At 44.9% G+C, this 18,178-nt stretch overlaps 1 protein-coding gene across 2 annotated transcripts in view; it reads right to left on the bottom strand.

Moving 5' to 3' along the window:
- NR1I3 (nuclear receptor subfamily 1 group I member 3) overlaps positions 1-18,178 on the bottom strand; it is an 832,555-nt gene that overhangs the window by 225,897 nt on the left and 588,480 nt on the right. For both annotated transcript variants that reach the window (XM_086945035.1, XM_086945036.1), the window contains exon 8: positions 8,308-8,413. In XM_086945035.1, the coding sequence (XP_086801161.1) occupies positions 8,308-8,413 (106 nt within the window). The remainder of the gene's footprint in view (positions 1-8,307; positions 8,414-18,178) is intronic.

The raw sequence follows: 18,178 nt of genomic DNA on the forward strand, positions 1-18,178 counted from the left end.
CCTCTGCAACTCCCTGGCTTCATACTTCCACAACAAGATCGCGGACATACACAACAGCTTCAACAACCAACCAACGCACACCATGACCGAACAACCACCCCCCACCACCACCCTCCACGCCTGGACCCCGATCAGCACCGAAGACACCATCCGCACGATGAACTCCATCCACTCCGGATCACCGACCGACCCCTGCCCTCACCACGTCTTCAACAAAGCCGACGCTGTCATCGCACCCCACCTGCGAGACATCATCAACACATCCCTCGACACCACCATCTTCCCCGAGAGCTGGAAACACGCCGAACTCAGCGCCCTACTCAAGAAACCAACAGCGGACCCCACCGACCTCAAGAATTACCGCCCCATCTCGCTCCTCCCGTTTCCAGCCAAAGTCATCGAGAAGACCGTCAACAAGCAGATGGCCGCTTTCCTCGAGACGAACGGATCCCTCGACCCCTCACAGTCCGGCTTCCGAGCCAACCGGTCCCTGGTAGCTTGTCTCCTTTCTGGTAAAGAATTGGCTTGGTAGTTTAGTCTGCCCTGTTCCCATGATGCACTGGGCCAGGGACAGACTGATTTGCATATAGCCAGGTTCTGAGCTGGGATGGGGCAGTGAGATAAATAACGGTGATGGATCAAGCCCTGATCTTTGGACTGGGTAAGAGTGGTCTGCTCAATTCAGACACTCTGTTCATCACCACCACCCCCTTTTGTAAATCCGAGCCAACCACAGCACCGAGACCGCCCTCATCGCCGCCACCGACGACATCCGAGCCCTGATGGACAATGGAGAAACAGCGGCCCTCATCCTCCTAGACCTCTCCGCGGCATTCGACACGGTCTGCCACCGCACCCTAGTACGGCGCCTCAGCAACGTCGGAATCCAGGACAAGGCGCTGGAGTGGATCACCTCCTTCCTCGACGGGAGAACACAGAGAGTCCGCCTACCACCGTACAAGTCAGAGGCCACCGAAGTCATCTGCGGCGTCCCCCAAGGATCATCTCTGAGCCCCACCCTCTTCAACGTCTACATGAGCCCCCTCGCGGCCATCGTACGCAAACACAACCTCAGCATAATCTCCTACGCCGACGACACCCAGCTGATCCTCTCCCTGACCAACGACCCCGCCGCCGCCAGAGCCAACCTGCACGAAGGGATGAAAGAGGTAGCCGAGTGGATGACGACCAGCCGCCTGAAACTGAACTCGGACAAGACGGAGGTCCTCATCCTGGGCTCCTCTCCCTCCGCCTGGGACGACTCCTGGTGGCCTCCCGCCCTGGGCACCGCACCCAAACCGACAGACCATGCACGCAACCTGGGCTTCATCCTGGACTCCTCCCTCTCCATGACCAGGCAAGTCAACAACGTCTCCTCGGCATGCTTCAACATCCTACGCATGCTACGGAAGATCTTCTGGTGGATCCCCACCGAGACCAGGAAGACCGTCACCCAGGCCCTCGTCACCAGCCGACTGGACTACGGCAACGCCCTCTACGCCGGGACCACCGCCAAGCTCCAGAAGAGACTCCAGCGGATCCAGAACGCCTCAGCCAGACTCATCCTCGACATCCCACGAACCAGCCACATCTCCGGACATCTGCGAGACCTTCACTGGCTCCCCGTCAACAAAAGAATCACCTTCCGCCTCCTCACCCACGCACACAAAGCCCTACACGACCAAGGCCCGAGCTACCTCAACAGCCGAGTCAACTTCTACGCTCCCAAACGCCACCTCCGATCAGCCGACCACGCCCTCGCCGCCGTCCCCCGCATCCGAAGAGCGACTACAGGAGGAAGGTCCTTCTCCCACCTGGCCGCCAAGACCTGGAACTCCCTCCCGACCGACCTGTGCCTGACCCAAGACCACCTCTCCTTCAGGAAGAAGCTGAAGACCTGGCTGTTCGAGCAGTAGCGGCTCCCCCCCCCCAGCGCCTTGAGACCCCACGGGTATGTAGCGCGCTTTATAAGTGTCACTGATTGATTGATTGATTGGTCTGTAGACTCAACAAGGACTGGGCACGGGTGTGGAGCTGAACTTGCCGATACTGTGGGCTGGAGAGCAGAGGGGCCTATAAAGGTGGATGCTCAAGGGAGAAAGGGGGCAAAATGGCAAATTGGACACCAGAAAGAGAAGACAAGGTTACTAACAAAGAGGAAAAAAAAGGTACTTCTTCTCAGTAATTTTTATTGGGTAGTCTATCTCAGGCAGGTGAAATGATTCATGCTATAAGGACTGGAATATGAGAGGGTGGGGAGAAACAGGTTTGTACAATTTGTTTTCATATTCCCTTAATAACCCAGTATATATATATATATATATAGATTATGGGGATATTGGTGGAGAGTTTACCATTCTCTACCCAGCATCCACGATTCCACATGGGACTGTATCAAAAGGTGTAAGAAAGCCATCAGGACTCTCCAGTCTGCAAGCTCAGGCCACAACTACCGTTCACCTATACAAATCCAGGTCCATAGCTTATAGAACCACAGACCAAGGGCTCAAAACTATAGAATACAGCACAACGCGCCACATGAGCTTGTGAGCCCGTCTACGCCCGTCCGCGCCTGGATCGCGCCCAGCGCCAGAGCCCCTGGTCCCCGTAGTCACCATCCCCCCCGCAGAACATACGACACAGCAACCCTCACCGCCCTCAACACCGGCAGACTCCCCGACTGCCACCGAGCTGCCCCAGGCCGTACCCATGGACCTTTCACCTGCCAATCATGCACGTTTTGCTGCATCAGAACCCACACTACATCCACAAACGCCAAACAGAGCCCCAACAACAACCACCTGAAGTGCATCCTGCTCAACACCCGTTCGGTCCACAGACACGCCATAGAACTATGGAACCTACTTGACACCACAAATCCAGACGTCGCCTTCCTCACGGAAACCTGGATGAATGCCTCATCTGCACCCGACATCGCCATAGCCATCCCGGATGCATACAAGATCATCCGAAGAGACTGCACCAACAAAACAGGAGGAGGCATCGCGATTGTCCACAAGAACACCATCTGCATCTCGACCTGCTCCGATGACACCCTCAGAGACACCGAACACCTCCACTTCCAGATACACTCCGACCCCAAGACAACACTCAGAGGCACCCTCATATACAGACCCCCAGGACCTCGTACACAATTTTGCGAAGACATCGCCGACCTTGTCAGCCCACATGCCCTCCCTTCCGAGGACTACATTCTTCTAGGAGACCTCAACTTTCACCTGGAGAATAACAATGACAACAACACCACCACCCTGCTTGATAACCTCGCCAATCTCGGACTCAAACGGTTGGTGAACACCCCCACCCACTAAGCCGGACACACGCTCGACCCAATCTTCTCCTCCAGCAAACACATCTCCTTTAACCACACCACAGGACTCCACTGGACGGACCACAGCTGCGTCCACTTCAGCTTCAGAAAGACAACGACCCACCACCACCCGCAACAGGCTCCCCGCAGAAACTGGAACAAAATTACCCTCGACCAGCTCACCACATCACTGAACCAAAACCCTCCCGCCAGATCTACGGACCCAAATCAAGCAGCCTCTAACCTTGCACAATGGATCACCCACTGCGCTGACAAACTAGCACCCCTGAAAAACTGTCCCATCAGACCAGAAATCAAAAGAGCTTCCTGGTTCAACGACGACCTTAAGACCTCCAAAAAGAACTGCCGCACCCTCGAGAAAATCTGGAGAAAAAACCCAACCACAGACAACATGAACGCCTTCAAGAACGCCACCCGCAAACACCACCAGCTGATCCGCACCACTAAGAAGTCAGCATTTAAAAACCGACTAGACAACAACGCCCACAACAGCAAAGAACTCTTCAACATCGTCAATGAGCTCTACAACCCCAGCGCCGGCAACAACGACATCACTCCCTCTCAAGATCTATGCGACTCACTAGCCTCGTTCTTCCACAGCAAGGTCGCAGACATACACAACAGCTTCAGCGACCTGTCCTCTCCCCCTACCTTCGAACTGAAGCCCCCTACCACCACCCTCCGCGCCTGGACCCCAATCAACACCGAAGAAACCATACGCATGATGAACTCCATCCATTCCGGTTCTCCAACCGACCCATGCCCCCACCACATCTTCAATAAGGCCGACTCCGTCATCGCACCCCAACTCCGGGATATCATCAACTGCTCGTTCAACACCGCTACCTTCCCGGAAAGCTGGAAGCATGCCGAACTCAGCGCCCTCCTGAAGAAACCTACAGCAGACCCCACCGAACTTAAGAACTACCGTCCCATCTCGCTCCTCCCGTTCCCCGCCAAAGTCGTCGAGAAGACCGTCAACAACCAGCTCGCCGCCTTCCTCGAGTCTAACGGCTCCCTTGACCCCTCACAGTCTGGATTCCGAGCTAACCACAGCACAGAGACCGCCCTCATTGCAGCTACAGATGACATCCGAACACTACTCGACAACGGGGAAACAGTGGCCCTCATCCTCCTAGATCTTTCCGCAGCATTCGACACGGTATGCCACCACACCCTAGTACATCGCCTCAGGAACGTCGGACTACAAGATAAGGCATTGGACTGGATCATATCGTTCCTCGCCGGAAGAACCCAAAGAATCCGTCACCCCCCTTTTAGATCAGAGGCCACCGAAGTCATCTGCGGCGTACCACAAGGATCTTCGCTCAGCCCCACCCTCTTCAACGTCTACATGAGCCCCCTCGCATCCATCACGCGCCAACACAACCTAAACATCATCTCCTACGCTGACGACACTCAACTGATCCTCTCCCTCACCAAAGACCCAACCACCGCCAAAACCAACTTACACGAAGGGATGAAAGATGTAGCCGAATGGATGAAGAACAGCCGCCTAAAACTAAACTCGGACAAGACGGAAGTCTTCATCCTAGGAACATCCCCCTCTGCCTGGGACGAATCATGGTGACCTCCGGCACTAGGCAGCGCACCCACACCAACGGACCATGCCCGCAACTTAGGATTCATCCTAGACTCCTCCCTATCCATGACCAAACAAGTCAACACCGTTTCATCATCATGTTTTAACATCCTACACATTCCCACTGAAACTAGGAAAATGGTCACCCAAGCACTTGTCACCAGCTGACTAGACTACGGTAACACCCTCTACACCGGAACCACAGCCAAACTGCAGAAAAGACTTCAACGCATTCAAAACGCCTCCGCCTGACTCATCCTGGACATACCTCGACACAACCACATATCAGAACACCTGAGAGACCTACACTGGCTCCCTATAAGCAAGAGAATCACGTTCCGTCTCCTCTCTCACGCAAACAAGGCCCTACACAACCTTGGACCCAGCTACCTCAACAATCGCCTATCCTTCTACACCCCCACCCGCCAGCTACGTTCGGCCAACCTAGCCCTTGCCGTGATCCCACGCATCCGAAAACCACCATGGGAGGAAGATCCTTCTCTTACCTGGCGGCCAAGACCTGGAATTCCCTCCCCTCTCGCCTCTGCCTCACCCAGAACCACCTCTCATTCAGGAAGCAACTTAAGACTTGGTTATTCGATCAGTAACAATCCGCTTTCCCTTAAGCGCCTTGAGACCCTCTGGGTGAGTAGCGCGCTATACAAATTTCTGACTTGACTTGACTTGACGTGCAAAAGCATTACTGAGCGGAGAACAAGCCTTTCTAAATGCTGAATGCTGGTCCACTCCACCTTCGAGTGGAGCTAAACATACTTTACTGAACACCTTCCCTTCTCCCTCGCTTCAAATATGTATGTCAATCAATCAATCAAGTGACTTCTAAAGTGTGACAACTCATCCGTAAGGGACTCAAGGCACTGGGGGGCTGCTGATCTGTTGAAGGTCCTGTGGTTCAGTCGGAGAGCCAGGTCTTGAGGTCCTTCCCGAATTGGGGCAGTGACGATGATTGCCTTCGGTGGAGAGGCAGGGTGTTCCAGGTCTTTGCCCCAAAGGTAGGAGAAGGATCTTCCCCTGACCCGGGACTTGCAGATACGTGGGATGGCAGGTAGGGCCATTTGGGCAAACCGTGGGTCTTCAGTGGGTGCTTGGAATGCGAGGCAGTGGTTGAGGTATGCAGGTCCCGCGTCGTGTAAGGCTTTGTAGGCTTGTGTGAGGAGCTTAAAGGTGATTCTTTTGTTGACTGGAAGCCAGTGTAGGTATGTCAGGTGGATGGTGTTGTGACTGTTGTGGGGGGTATTGAGGATGAGTCTGGCAGAGGCGTTCTGGATGCTCTTCAGTTTCTTGAGGAGTTTCCGGGTGATGTTGGCATAGAGTATGTTCACTGTTGTTGAGTCTGCTGATGATGAGTGCGTGGGTGACCGTCTTTCTGGACTTGGTGGGGAGCCACTTGAAGATATTTCGGAGCAGGTGTAGTGTGTGGAAGCAGGATGATGAGATGGCGTTGATCTGGCGGTTCATGGTGAGCGAGGAATCCAAGATGCTGCAGAGATTTTTGGTGTGTGGTCTGTGGGGGGATGTTAGCCACATTGTCATTATCCATGTGTAAGGTCATCCTGAAAATGTTTTAACTGATATTTTACCAAGAATATAGGAATAAGAATCGAAGTTTAATTTTAAGTACAACAGGCCTCCTTTGTGGGCGAAGAAAAATGGGAAAATAAACACTTCCCCTAATTGTTGTGTCTGGAACATAGAACAAAATATTAAAATAGCAAGACTTCATTAATTTAATAAAAAATATTTTAAGCTTATATCATAAGAACTGTTGTCAATTAGGGGCAACCAGGGGGTAGCACTTCTACACCTAACTTTATTTTTGGTACCACTGTAATGACTGTCTTTAGAGGTTAGGAAGCAACCCCCTGCCACTGCAAGACAATAATAACTTAATTTCTATTTCCATTTCTACAGTTTTGAAAGGATGCACATTGCAGATGTTACAATGAACCTGTTTATTGGCACTCAATTTACTGGCGCCACAAGGATGGTAGGTTGAGTCGGTCTTACCAAGATTCAAGCTCTTTGCCTTCATTTACTGAATTTGGAGATGTGAATGTTTAATTTGCTGAGCCATCCTACAGGGCCAATAGGTCAGCGTATAATTTCATCCGGGTTAAGCAACCCGTGATATCACTTCTGGAACCCATGGCATTTTAATGAATTGATGTTTTTAAGAATATGGTTATCCGAATTATGATAAGAAGGCAAAGGAGTAGACCACAACCTCAGGAGGTGGAGGCCGATGGATTTAGTAGCACAATATTTGAATTTGGGTGTTGCAACTGATGATACTAGCTGTATGCTTCCAGTCCCAGTGCTGTGCTTTCATACCAAAGGTGGCAATGTTGCTGATAGCTCTGCGCAGTCAACCCCAGTGCTTCGCTTTGTAATCAGGGACAGTGTGCTGCAGTTAGTTTCACACAGTCACCCCTCTGCTATGCTCTCTAGCTGCATGGAAGTATACCAAATTGTGATGGAATCTTGAATTAAAATGAATCTCAGTCATTGGTAATCACTCAGTCCATCATTATTTCGAACACAATGCCACCTCATTTTGGACCCAGTCATATGCAAATCAGTTTTGACCGAGCTCCAGTGGGAACTCTCCAGCCTGAACTGTGAGGCAAGGTCCTCCCAGAACCAGAAAACAAGCAACCCAGGACTCTTTTCTCTGTAGTTAGGGCTCATCAGCCAGGTATAGCTTGGTTCCAGTGACAGTGCGCACAAGACCCACATCTGGGCACACCAGTCCCACTTAGGGTGACACACTAAAATATGCAAAAAAGTGATGGATGGAACAATTGGATTAATCTCAACCACTGGTAATCACTCAGGGCCATTGCTGTTCTATATTACCAGGGATTATGTTGTACCTGACCCCTAGTTCGATTGTTGATAACCTGGTTGGTGCACTTTGGGTCTCCTGACCATTAGTCTTCCTAGAATGCATATTAACCCTCCACCTATTTACCTAGACGTAGTGTTTCATAATTCCATGTTGTCTTCATCCTCTTGTATCTCTTGCAAATTCCTGAACATTCCTTCCAGTGGCCAGTCGTCTACTTTTCTGTGTCTATTGTTGATAACCTGGTTTGTGTACCACCATTCTCCTGACGATTAGTCTTGCTAGTGGCCATGTTAACCTTCTACTTATACACATAGAAATAGTGTCTGATTATTACATTTTCTCTTTGCCCTCTTGTAAATTCCTGAACTAACATTCTCTCTAGCAGGAAGTCTTCATTTTTTCTCGAGTCTGTCAGTCCAGTCAATGGCACAGTGTGACTGTCACACAGTCCATTTTCTTGGCTGTGACATTGCCATTCCTTACCTGCCATCTGGACCCGGGTGACTTTGCTGAATGTAGCATTGTAGAGTGAGAGCCATCTTTTCATGAATCTGGTCAATCACGTCTCTGTGTAAAACCCCAGGCCGGTCTAGAAAATCAAATAATACATTGCTGAACACATGACCAAGCCAAGCTTACTTCCTAGTGCTAATATCTAGAATAACATTACAGAGATTCTGAACCTTCATTTCTCAAAAACTGTTCAATAGATTACATTATTTCACAAAAAACATGCTCTCTGGACCCATCCTTCTGCCAAATTTGGTGTTACTCCATTCGCAGTTTTGGCTGCAGCAGTACCTAATTTTCTTCTGGGAAATTGCATGGGGAAAACACATTTTGTAACCCCCCTTTTTCTCTGCCCCCACTTGGCTGATCATCCCAAAACTTTCCAGGAAGGAGCTGAGGTCAATGAACCTTTTTTTTGGAAAGTTTCATGAACATTCATCAAACAGTGCCAAAGTTATCTACAAACCAAAAAATGTTTTTTCTTTGGAAACGTGTTCCTAACTATAACTACCCAGTAGTGACCAGAGACAGAGGAAAAACGATTTCAGCTTTCAAAAACATTTGTTTTGGAAATTTTACGAATGCAAAGACACAGTACAGTGTCTTACAGTTTCATTAAGAAGTTGTTGGAAGGGTTAAAGCTGGCCACCATAATCAAAGCTCACTCCTTTGTGGCATGTCATTTATGTGTGGAGATTTCATCTGGGTCAAAAACTACAAGTTCATTCCCGCTGATCTAGATCTAATTTCATGCCATGTGATTTCTTGTGCTTTCATTGACGGGATGATGGTCTTGTGATGTAATTGCTAGTGATTAATTAGTTTGCTAATTGGTCATTTTAACACATGGCAATCCTACTTCTTTTTGGGCAGATACTGGTGGCAAATATATATTCTCTTTAAGCCATTGCCGCTACAACTTTTTTATCTGGCTGCCATTAAACTGCAAACCATTATCTTCTTCAATAAAAAATGTAACATTAAAAAATCAACACTGATACTTTTAAATATAGTTGACTATGAAAATAACTGAAAATACATTTGTGAGATATTCTTAGAATAATGTAACAATGACCACTGTTTTTATTTGGGTTAGTGATAGGATGCCATTAAAATATGTACATAGATTAAAAATTATTAATGCAATTATGATTATAAAGACTATTTACTATTGGCAGGGTTAGCAATCACATTTGGTTTAGTGTAATGGCTCTTGTATTTAAAAATCAATTTAAAATGTGTTAATCAAATTTTAATAATTAATTCAATTAACCATTAATCAAAATGTTGGGGATAGCTTAAGCACAAGGGATAGGGTGGTGCTATCATATTGTATAAAAAAGAAATATGAAGAGGTTGTCTGAGTAAACATGCTAAAATGTGGATGAGATCACTTCCACAACAGACCCCAATGCATCAAGGTTTCAGCTACAAAATGTACAATATGTTGCAGCCATGCACATTATTATATTATGCTCCATGGGGCCTAAAAATACCCTTTTCAGAGACATGGCAATGTGCATTGATAACAGGGAATGAGTAAGCTGCCCCTGAATGTCATGGCATGTACGGTTTGATATTTGTTGCTCACAAACATCAATCATTAGACATTTATTTAAAAAACTCAATATGAATGGATTTAACATGTTTAAGTTACTGAAATTTAACATTAGTTGGGATTAAGGTTATTATTGGCAGAAAGTAGGATCTTCAATTCCGGGTACTCTATCATATCTCACACGTCAAGGACACTGACTGATCACAAACTTGGTCTGCAAAGACAAGAGGCTGGATGCGCAAGCCTCAGAGCCTGCATATGCCAATCAGATATGAAACACTGCTGTATATCCCACTCTATCGCAGTTATTTAGTACTAGTAATGAGTAGCAAGGACATTGTAGAAAGGGAAATTACATAGACTATCATTTTACCCTCTTCTATATTGTTCTATTTCTGTTCATTTTTACTCACCACAATTCTAGAAATATTTCTTACAATTATTTTACTCTTCAGTAGCCTGGCTTCCATGAAAGTCAGTACTAGTCCATTTACAGTTAAGATACTTGTCTAAATTATTTGTGCTCATTTGGGGGAAAGGGTGAGGGAAAGCCACACAAATGTCCACATCTCTAGCAGGAAATGAAAATCCCTCTCATGGATTCCTAACTATAATGTCCCTGTAACCTTAGGTTTGTTCAGTGATTTTCTAATGTTTTTTTAAATGCTAATTCTGAACTATAATGTCCATGTAACCTTTGTTTTTTTAGTGAATTTCTAAGCGTTTCCAAATGTTAGGTTCTAATTATGATATCTCTATGCTTTAGTTTTCAAATTGAATTAAAGATGTTTTATAATGTTTTCTAACTAGAACATTCTTCTAACATATTATTTCTTAGTAAATGTTATTAACTTATTTTTTTTGCTAAATGTATTTTGAAACTGAAACGTATTGAATATATTTTCTTTAATTAACTAGTTTTGTAGATTTAAAACTGTAAATTAAAATGTTTTAAGAAAATGTTTATTTATAAAAAGTAAACATTTTTCTTTTTAAACTTTGATATTCTGTAAAATTTTGTGACAGTGTGTACTGTGAAATGCATTATTATATAATAGAGTGTATGTATAGATATGTAAGTATTTGATTGTATATGTCAATTAAATTGTTTTAATATTTTTTTGTAATTGAATGCATTAGTTTAAGTGTTTCAGTAATAAGTTTATATATTTTAAGAAACATTGTATTGTTGGTTGTATACAATTAAAAAAAAATAAGGTTCATGTACCGGGCGCAAATCCCCGTATATGGTACGCAAGTCCAGCACAGTGTAACTATATATGTATAGTAACGTTTTCATATTAGTTTGAAGTGAGACAATTATTTATATAGTAAATACTAAAATATAGGATGCAGCAAATATTAAAGTTTTGATGTTTATCACAGCTGTTGGAAAAGTTGTGATGGTGTCACAAGCCATTTTCAGGAATTGCGTCATGTACTTGATTCCAACGCAATGTTGGCACTATTAATATGTTGTGGTCGACTTGGTGTGTGGGCTCCAATAAAGAATTATGTGCACAAGTCCAGGGTTCGTCTTGTCTCTGCAGAATTGCATTTTGAAGACGTTGTATGCCATATATATATATATATATATATATATATATATATATATATATATATATATATATATATATATATATATATATATATATATATATATATATATTCCAACACGCTCGTTCACCCTTTTGCATAAAGATCGATGTCCAGGCCAACAGCTCGGTTCACACAACTGGTGTTTATTCACAGTCCACTCAACGCGTTTCGGGAACAACTTCCCTTGCTCACGAGTATTATATTCACTTAAAAAACCATAGGTTTCAGGCCTTATATAGTTAGGGATTAGCATTTAAAAAACCATTGAAATTGCTCCTATATAGTTAGTTGTACTAACTATATTTCGCGCACTCGCAATCCACTGCTGATGTTGTCACATATTACATCATTCATGACATGGTCAGTGACATCACTGATGACATCACTGATGACATATCAAATGACATCACTGATGACATCACTGATAACATCTCATTTGACATCACTGATGACATCATTCAGTGCCTGTGTGTTTCTATAAAGTTTAAATATGTTTTACATATTGAAGAATGAGTTGATGTATAATTGTCTGGATGAAGGATTTAGTAGGTGTGTGACTGACTGTGAGTGAGTGATTAAATGTGTCTTACTAAATGCATGGGTTAGTGACTAAACTGTCTGAATGTGTGCATCAGTATGTCTGTTGTTGTGTAAGCTTCTGCATGTGTTGATAAGTAGCTATATGAGTGGCTATATGGGTTATTGATTGGTTGCCCACGTATTTGAATGGGAGACTGAGTGTGTGTGTGGGTGGCTGGGAGGTGTGTGACTCTGTGCATAGATGTGTGAGCAGTTGATTCACTAGGTGTATGAGTTCAAGAGTGCATGTGGATACAGCTACATGGGCGGTTGACTGTGTGCATGGGTGTGTTGGTGAGTGAATGGATATCTCAGTGCTACTTGTCCAAGTAAGTACATATGTAAAACACAGTGCATGTGAGAGTTGGCATATATAAATGACTATACATGAGAGCCAGTGAATGTGCGAGTGGCTCTATGGATCATTGTGTACTTGTATCAGTGATTGTATAAGAGAGTAAGTATGTGTTAGTATATGCCTTATAGGCCTTATATAGTTAGGAATTAGCATTTTAAAAACCTTGCAAATTCACTTAAAAACCATAGGTTTCAGGCCTTATATAGTTAGGAATTAGCATTTAAAAAACCATTGAAATTGCTCCTATATAGTTAGTTGTACTAACTATATTTCGCGCACCCGCAATCCACTGCTGATGATGTCACATATTACATCATTCATAACATGGTCAGTGACATCACTGATGACATCTCAAATGACATCACTGATGACATCACTGATGACATATCATTTGACATCACTGATCACATCACTGATGATATCATTCATGTGATAATACGATGCACCTCCTCACACTCTAATATAACCTTTGATACACCCAGTGTTAAATACAGACTACCATTCTTGAAACCATTGACACACCAATACCAGTTACTACATACGCACTCACTGATTCCTAGATCTACACACACATTCACTCATTCACCCATTCACCCATTGAATCACTCATACATACAGTCACTCATTAATACAACACTATCATATGCACTCATACACCTATACAGACACTCACACACTGCCACTCATCCATGGAGTTACTCACACACCTAGTCAGTCATGCAAAGAATCGATCACACTTCCATTTCCTCAACTATACAGTTATACACACAACACCTTCCTTATTCAAGCATATACTAACACATACTTACTCTCTTATACAATCACTGATACAAGTACACAATGATCCATACAGCCACTCGCACATTCACTGGCTCTCATGTATAGTCATTTATATATGCCAACTCTCACATGCACTGTGTTTTACATATGTACTTACTTGGACATGTAGCACTGAGATATCCATTCACTCACCAACACACCCATGCACACAGTCAACCGCCCATGTAGCTGTATCCACATGTACTCTTGAACTCATACACCTAGTGAATCAACTGCTCACACATCTATGCACAGAGTCACACACCTCCCAGCCACCCACACACACACTCAGTTTCCCATTCAAATACTTGGGCAACCAATCAATAACCCATATAGCCACTCATATAGCTACTGATCAACACATGCAGAAGCTTACACAACAACAGACATACTGATGCACACATTCAGACAGTTTAGTCACTAACCCATGCATTTAGTAAGGCACATTTAATCACTCACTCACAGTCAGTCACACACCTACTAAATCCTTCATCCAGACAATTATACATCCACTCATTCTTCAATATGTAAAACATATTTAAACTTTATAGAAACACACAGTCACTGAATGATGTCATCAGTGATGTCAAATGAGATGTCATCAGTGATGTCATTTGATATGTCATCAGTGATGTCATCAGTGATGTCACTGACCATGTCATGAATGATGTAATATGTGACAACATCAGCAGTAGATTGCGGGTGCGCGAAATATAGTTAGTACAACTAACTATATAGGAGCAATTTCAATGGTTTTTTAAATGCTAATCCCTAACTATATAAGGCCTGAAACCTATGGTTTTTTAAGTGAATTTGCAAGGTTTTTTATATGCTAATTCCTAACTATATAAGGCTTGAAACCTATGGTTTTTTCAGTGAATTTGCAAGGTTTTTTAAATGCTAATTCCTAACTATATCAGGCGTGAAACCTATATTTTTTTTCAATAAATTTGAAAGGTTTTGTAAATGCTAATTCTATTAGCGGATAACGTTTATATATGTTATTATCCTTCTGGGACCACCTGAGCAGCCATCTTGTTTCTCAGGAGAAGTGAGGCACAAGAGAGCACAAAACAAGAGTGGAAAACGCGAAAAGGGGGCAGGGTTGAGACCCCCTGACCCCCTAGCCCTTCTCAGGGGTTCCCAGAAGGACCACCAAGTGCAAAAACATTTTTTTTTTTAAATCACGGGGTACGCGCACGGTACGCGTACCGTACGCGTACCATACGCGTACGGTGAGCATACCCCGCAATTCTTTTTTTGCCCTTGGGGTCCTTTTGGGACCCCCTGAGAAGGGCTAGAGGGTTGGGGGGTCTCTACCCTGCCCCCTTATTGTGTTTTCCACTCTTGTTTTGGTCTCTCTTGTGCCTCAGTTCTCCTGAAAAACAAGATGGTGGCCAACACTTCCTGGTTTGGACAGTTTGGAATGTTGACAGTTGACTGCCAGCCAATCAGAAACTCGCTCGCGCACGTAAGGGTACGCGCACGTACGCGTACGGTACGCGTACCGTACGCGTACGGTGCGCGTACGGGAGCACATATAGATATATAATTTGCTCAAATTCAATTTTCTCAACAACTACTGGAGGGATTTTCACCAAATATAGAAAAGGCACTACTGCATACCTGTCCCTACCATTTTGCCAAGTTTGGTGTAATTCCGTTCAGCCGTTAGGGCTGTAGCCGTGTCTAAAGGTCCCATAGAAAATGCCATTTGAACATTTTCAAATTAAATTTTCTCAAGAACTACTGGAGGGATTTTCACCAAACATAGCAAAGGCACATCTGCATACCAGGCCCTACCATTTTGCCAAGTTTGGTGTAATTCCATTCAGCCGTTCGGGCTGTAGCCGTGTCTAAAGGTCCCTATGGAAATTAACATGGGAAAAACACGTTTTGGGACCCCCCTTTCGGCCCCCGCTTGACGAATCCCCCCAAAACTTTCAGGGAAGGAGCGGAGCAGGCCAAAATTCTGGAAAATTACACACAGATTCCTCAATCAGCGCCAAAGTTATTCCCAATAGAATGCTGAGCGCATATAGATATATAATTTGCTCAAATCAATTTTCTCAGCAACTACTGGAGGGATTTTCACCAAATATAGAAAAGGCACTACTGCATACCTGTCCCTACCATTTTGCCAAGTTTGGTGTAATTCCGTACAGCCGTTCGGGCTGTGCCCGTGTCTAAAGGTCCCATAGAAAATTCCATTTGAAACATTTCAAATTAAATTTTCTCAAGAACTACTGGAAGGATTTACACCAAACATACAAAAGGCACTGCTGCATACCAGTCCCTACCATTTTGCCAAATCTGGTGTAATTCCGTTCAGCCGTTCGAGCTGTAGCCTTGTCAGAATGTCCCAATGGAAATTAACATGGGGAAAAACACGTTTTGGGACCCCCCTTTTTTCTCGGCCCCCGCTTGACGAATCCCCCCGAAACTTTCAGGGAAGGAGCGGAGCTCAGCGAGGCAAATTTAAGGAAAAGTACAGGCAGATCCCTCAATCGGCGCCAAAGTTATTCCCAATATAATGTTCAGAATTTCCTATGGCAACTAGGTCCTAACTATATATATACCTACTGGCGACCGCCAGTAGGATATATATATATATATATATTCTCCCAATCCTGGCTTTTAGATTTCAAGAAGAACAGGCACTGACTCCGTGGATGTAATATAGGTGTATAAGTATATTTGATAGTGTTCTATTGATCATTGACAACAATGTGAGTAAATCTATAGTTAATTGATTAAATGTGTGTGTACATCTAGGAATCACTGAGTGAGTTTTTAGATACTTGTATTGTGTCAATGGATTCAAATTTGGTACTCTGTATTTTACAGTGAGTGATGAAAGGTTATAGTAGTGTATGATGAGTAGTATCTGATTGTCATGTGAATGATGTCATCAGTGATGTCATTTGAGATGTCATCAGTGATGTCACTGACCATGTCATGAATGATGTAATATGTGACATCATCACCAGTGGATTGCGGGCGCGAGAGTTACATTTAGTACAACTAACTATAACAGAGGAATTTCAATGGTTTTGTATGAGTGAAATGTCCAGCTAACTATAACACCCCTGAAACCTATAGTTTTTTCAATGAATTTCTAAGGTTTTTTAAATGATAATTCCTAACTATAACCTGCCTGAAACCTATGTTTTTTTCAGTGAATTTCAAAGGATTTTTAAATATTAATTCCTAATTATAATGTTCATTAAGCGTAGCTGTTTTTTATATCTTTTTTTAATTATCATCCCAATCTCAACCTAGTAAAAACTGCAAATATCACCACTCTTCAATTGATTCTTTCCGCCAACAAAATCACCACAAACAACTAAAAAAACAGGCGATAGCTCCACTTACCAGTAACAAATTAACATCAACATTTAAGTGGTGTAAGGAAGTCGACTATATACTGCGTAAATGACACCCAACTCACACCCATATTTAAAGACGAATGTGTGATAGAGGTACAAATCAGGCACCTCCGACACCCAACAAAATTACACGGTACAAAAGGGGGTGGTGATGGACGGAGCATCTGAATCAATCAAACACTCACACCCAGTCAAAAGATCTGGGTTTAATCCATCACCGTTCTTTAGCCCACTCTGCCACCCCAGTTCAGACATGGCTACATGCAAATCAGTCTGACCCTGTGCCTCATTGGAACAGTCCAGCCCGAACTGCCAAGCCATGTCTTCCCTGGACCGTAAACAAGCTTCCGAGGACCGGTTTCTGGCATTCCAGCCGTCTTCAGCCCGGCTTGCTTGAATCCAGTGGCAAAGTGAGCAAGGGACGCACGTCTGAGCATACCCTGCCACACTTATGGTGGCCAAAAGCGGTACAAAAGGGGGTGGTGATGGACGGAGCATCTGAATCAATCAAACACTCACACCCAGTCAAAAGATCTGGGTTTAATCGATCACCGTTCTTTAGCCCACTCTGCCACCCCAGTTCAGACAAGGCTATATGCAAATCACTCCGACCCTGTGCCTCATGGGAACAGGCCAGCCCGAACTGCCAAGCCATGTCTTCCCTGGACTGGAAACAAGCTTCCGAGGACCTGTTTCTGACATTCCAGCCGTCTTCAGCCCGGCTTGCTTGAATCCAGTGGCAAAGTGAGCAAGGGACTCACGTCTGAGCATACCCTGCCACACTTATGGCGGCCAAAAGTGGTACAAAAGGGGGTGGTGATGGACGGAGCATCTGAATCAATCAAACACTCACACCCAGTCAAAAGATCTGGGTTTAATCCGTCACCGTTCTTAAGCCCACTCTGCCACCCCAGTTCGGACATGGCTATATGCAAATCAGTCTGACCCTGTGCCTCATGGGAACAGTCCAACCCGAACTGCCAAGCCATGTCTTCTCTGGACCGGAAACAAGCTTCAGAGGACCGGTTTCTGGCGTTCCAGCCGTCTTCAGCCCGGCTTGCTTGAATCCAGTGGCAAAGTGAGCAAGGGACTCACGTCTGAGCATACCCTGCCACTCTTATGGTGGCCAAAAGCGGTACAAAAGGGGGTGGTGATGGACGGAGCATCTGAATCAATCAAACACTCACACCCAGTCAAAAGATCTAGGTTTAATCGATCACCGTTCTTTAGCCCACTCTGCCACCCCAGTTCAGACAAGGCTATATGCAAATCACTCCGACCCTGTGCCTCATGGGAACAGGCCAGCCCGAACTGCCAAGCCATGTCTTCCCTGGACTGGAAACAAGCTTCCGAGGACCTCTTTCTGACATTCCAGCCGTCTTCAGCCCGGCTTGCTTGAATCCAGTGGCAAAGTGAGCAAGGGACTCACGTCTGAGCATACCCTGCCACACTTATGGCGGCCAAAAGTGGTACAAAAGGGGGTGGTGATGGACGGAGCATCTGAATCAATCAAACACTCACACCCAGTCAAAAGATCTGGGT

The sequence above is a fragment of the Lissotriton vulgaris genome, chromosome 12 (assembly GCF_964263255.1).
Source record: "Lissotriton vulgaris chromosome 12, aLisVul1.2, whole genome shotgun sequence".
NCBI classification, from domain to species: domain Eukaryota; kingdom Metazoa; phylum Chordata; class Amphibia; order Caudata; family Salamandridae; genus Lissotriton; species Lissotriton vulgaris.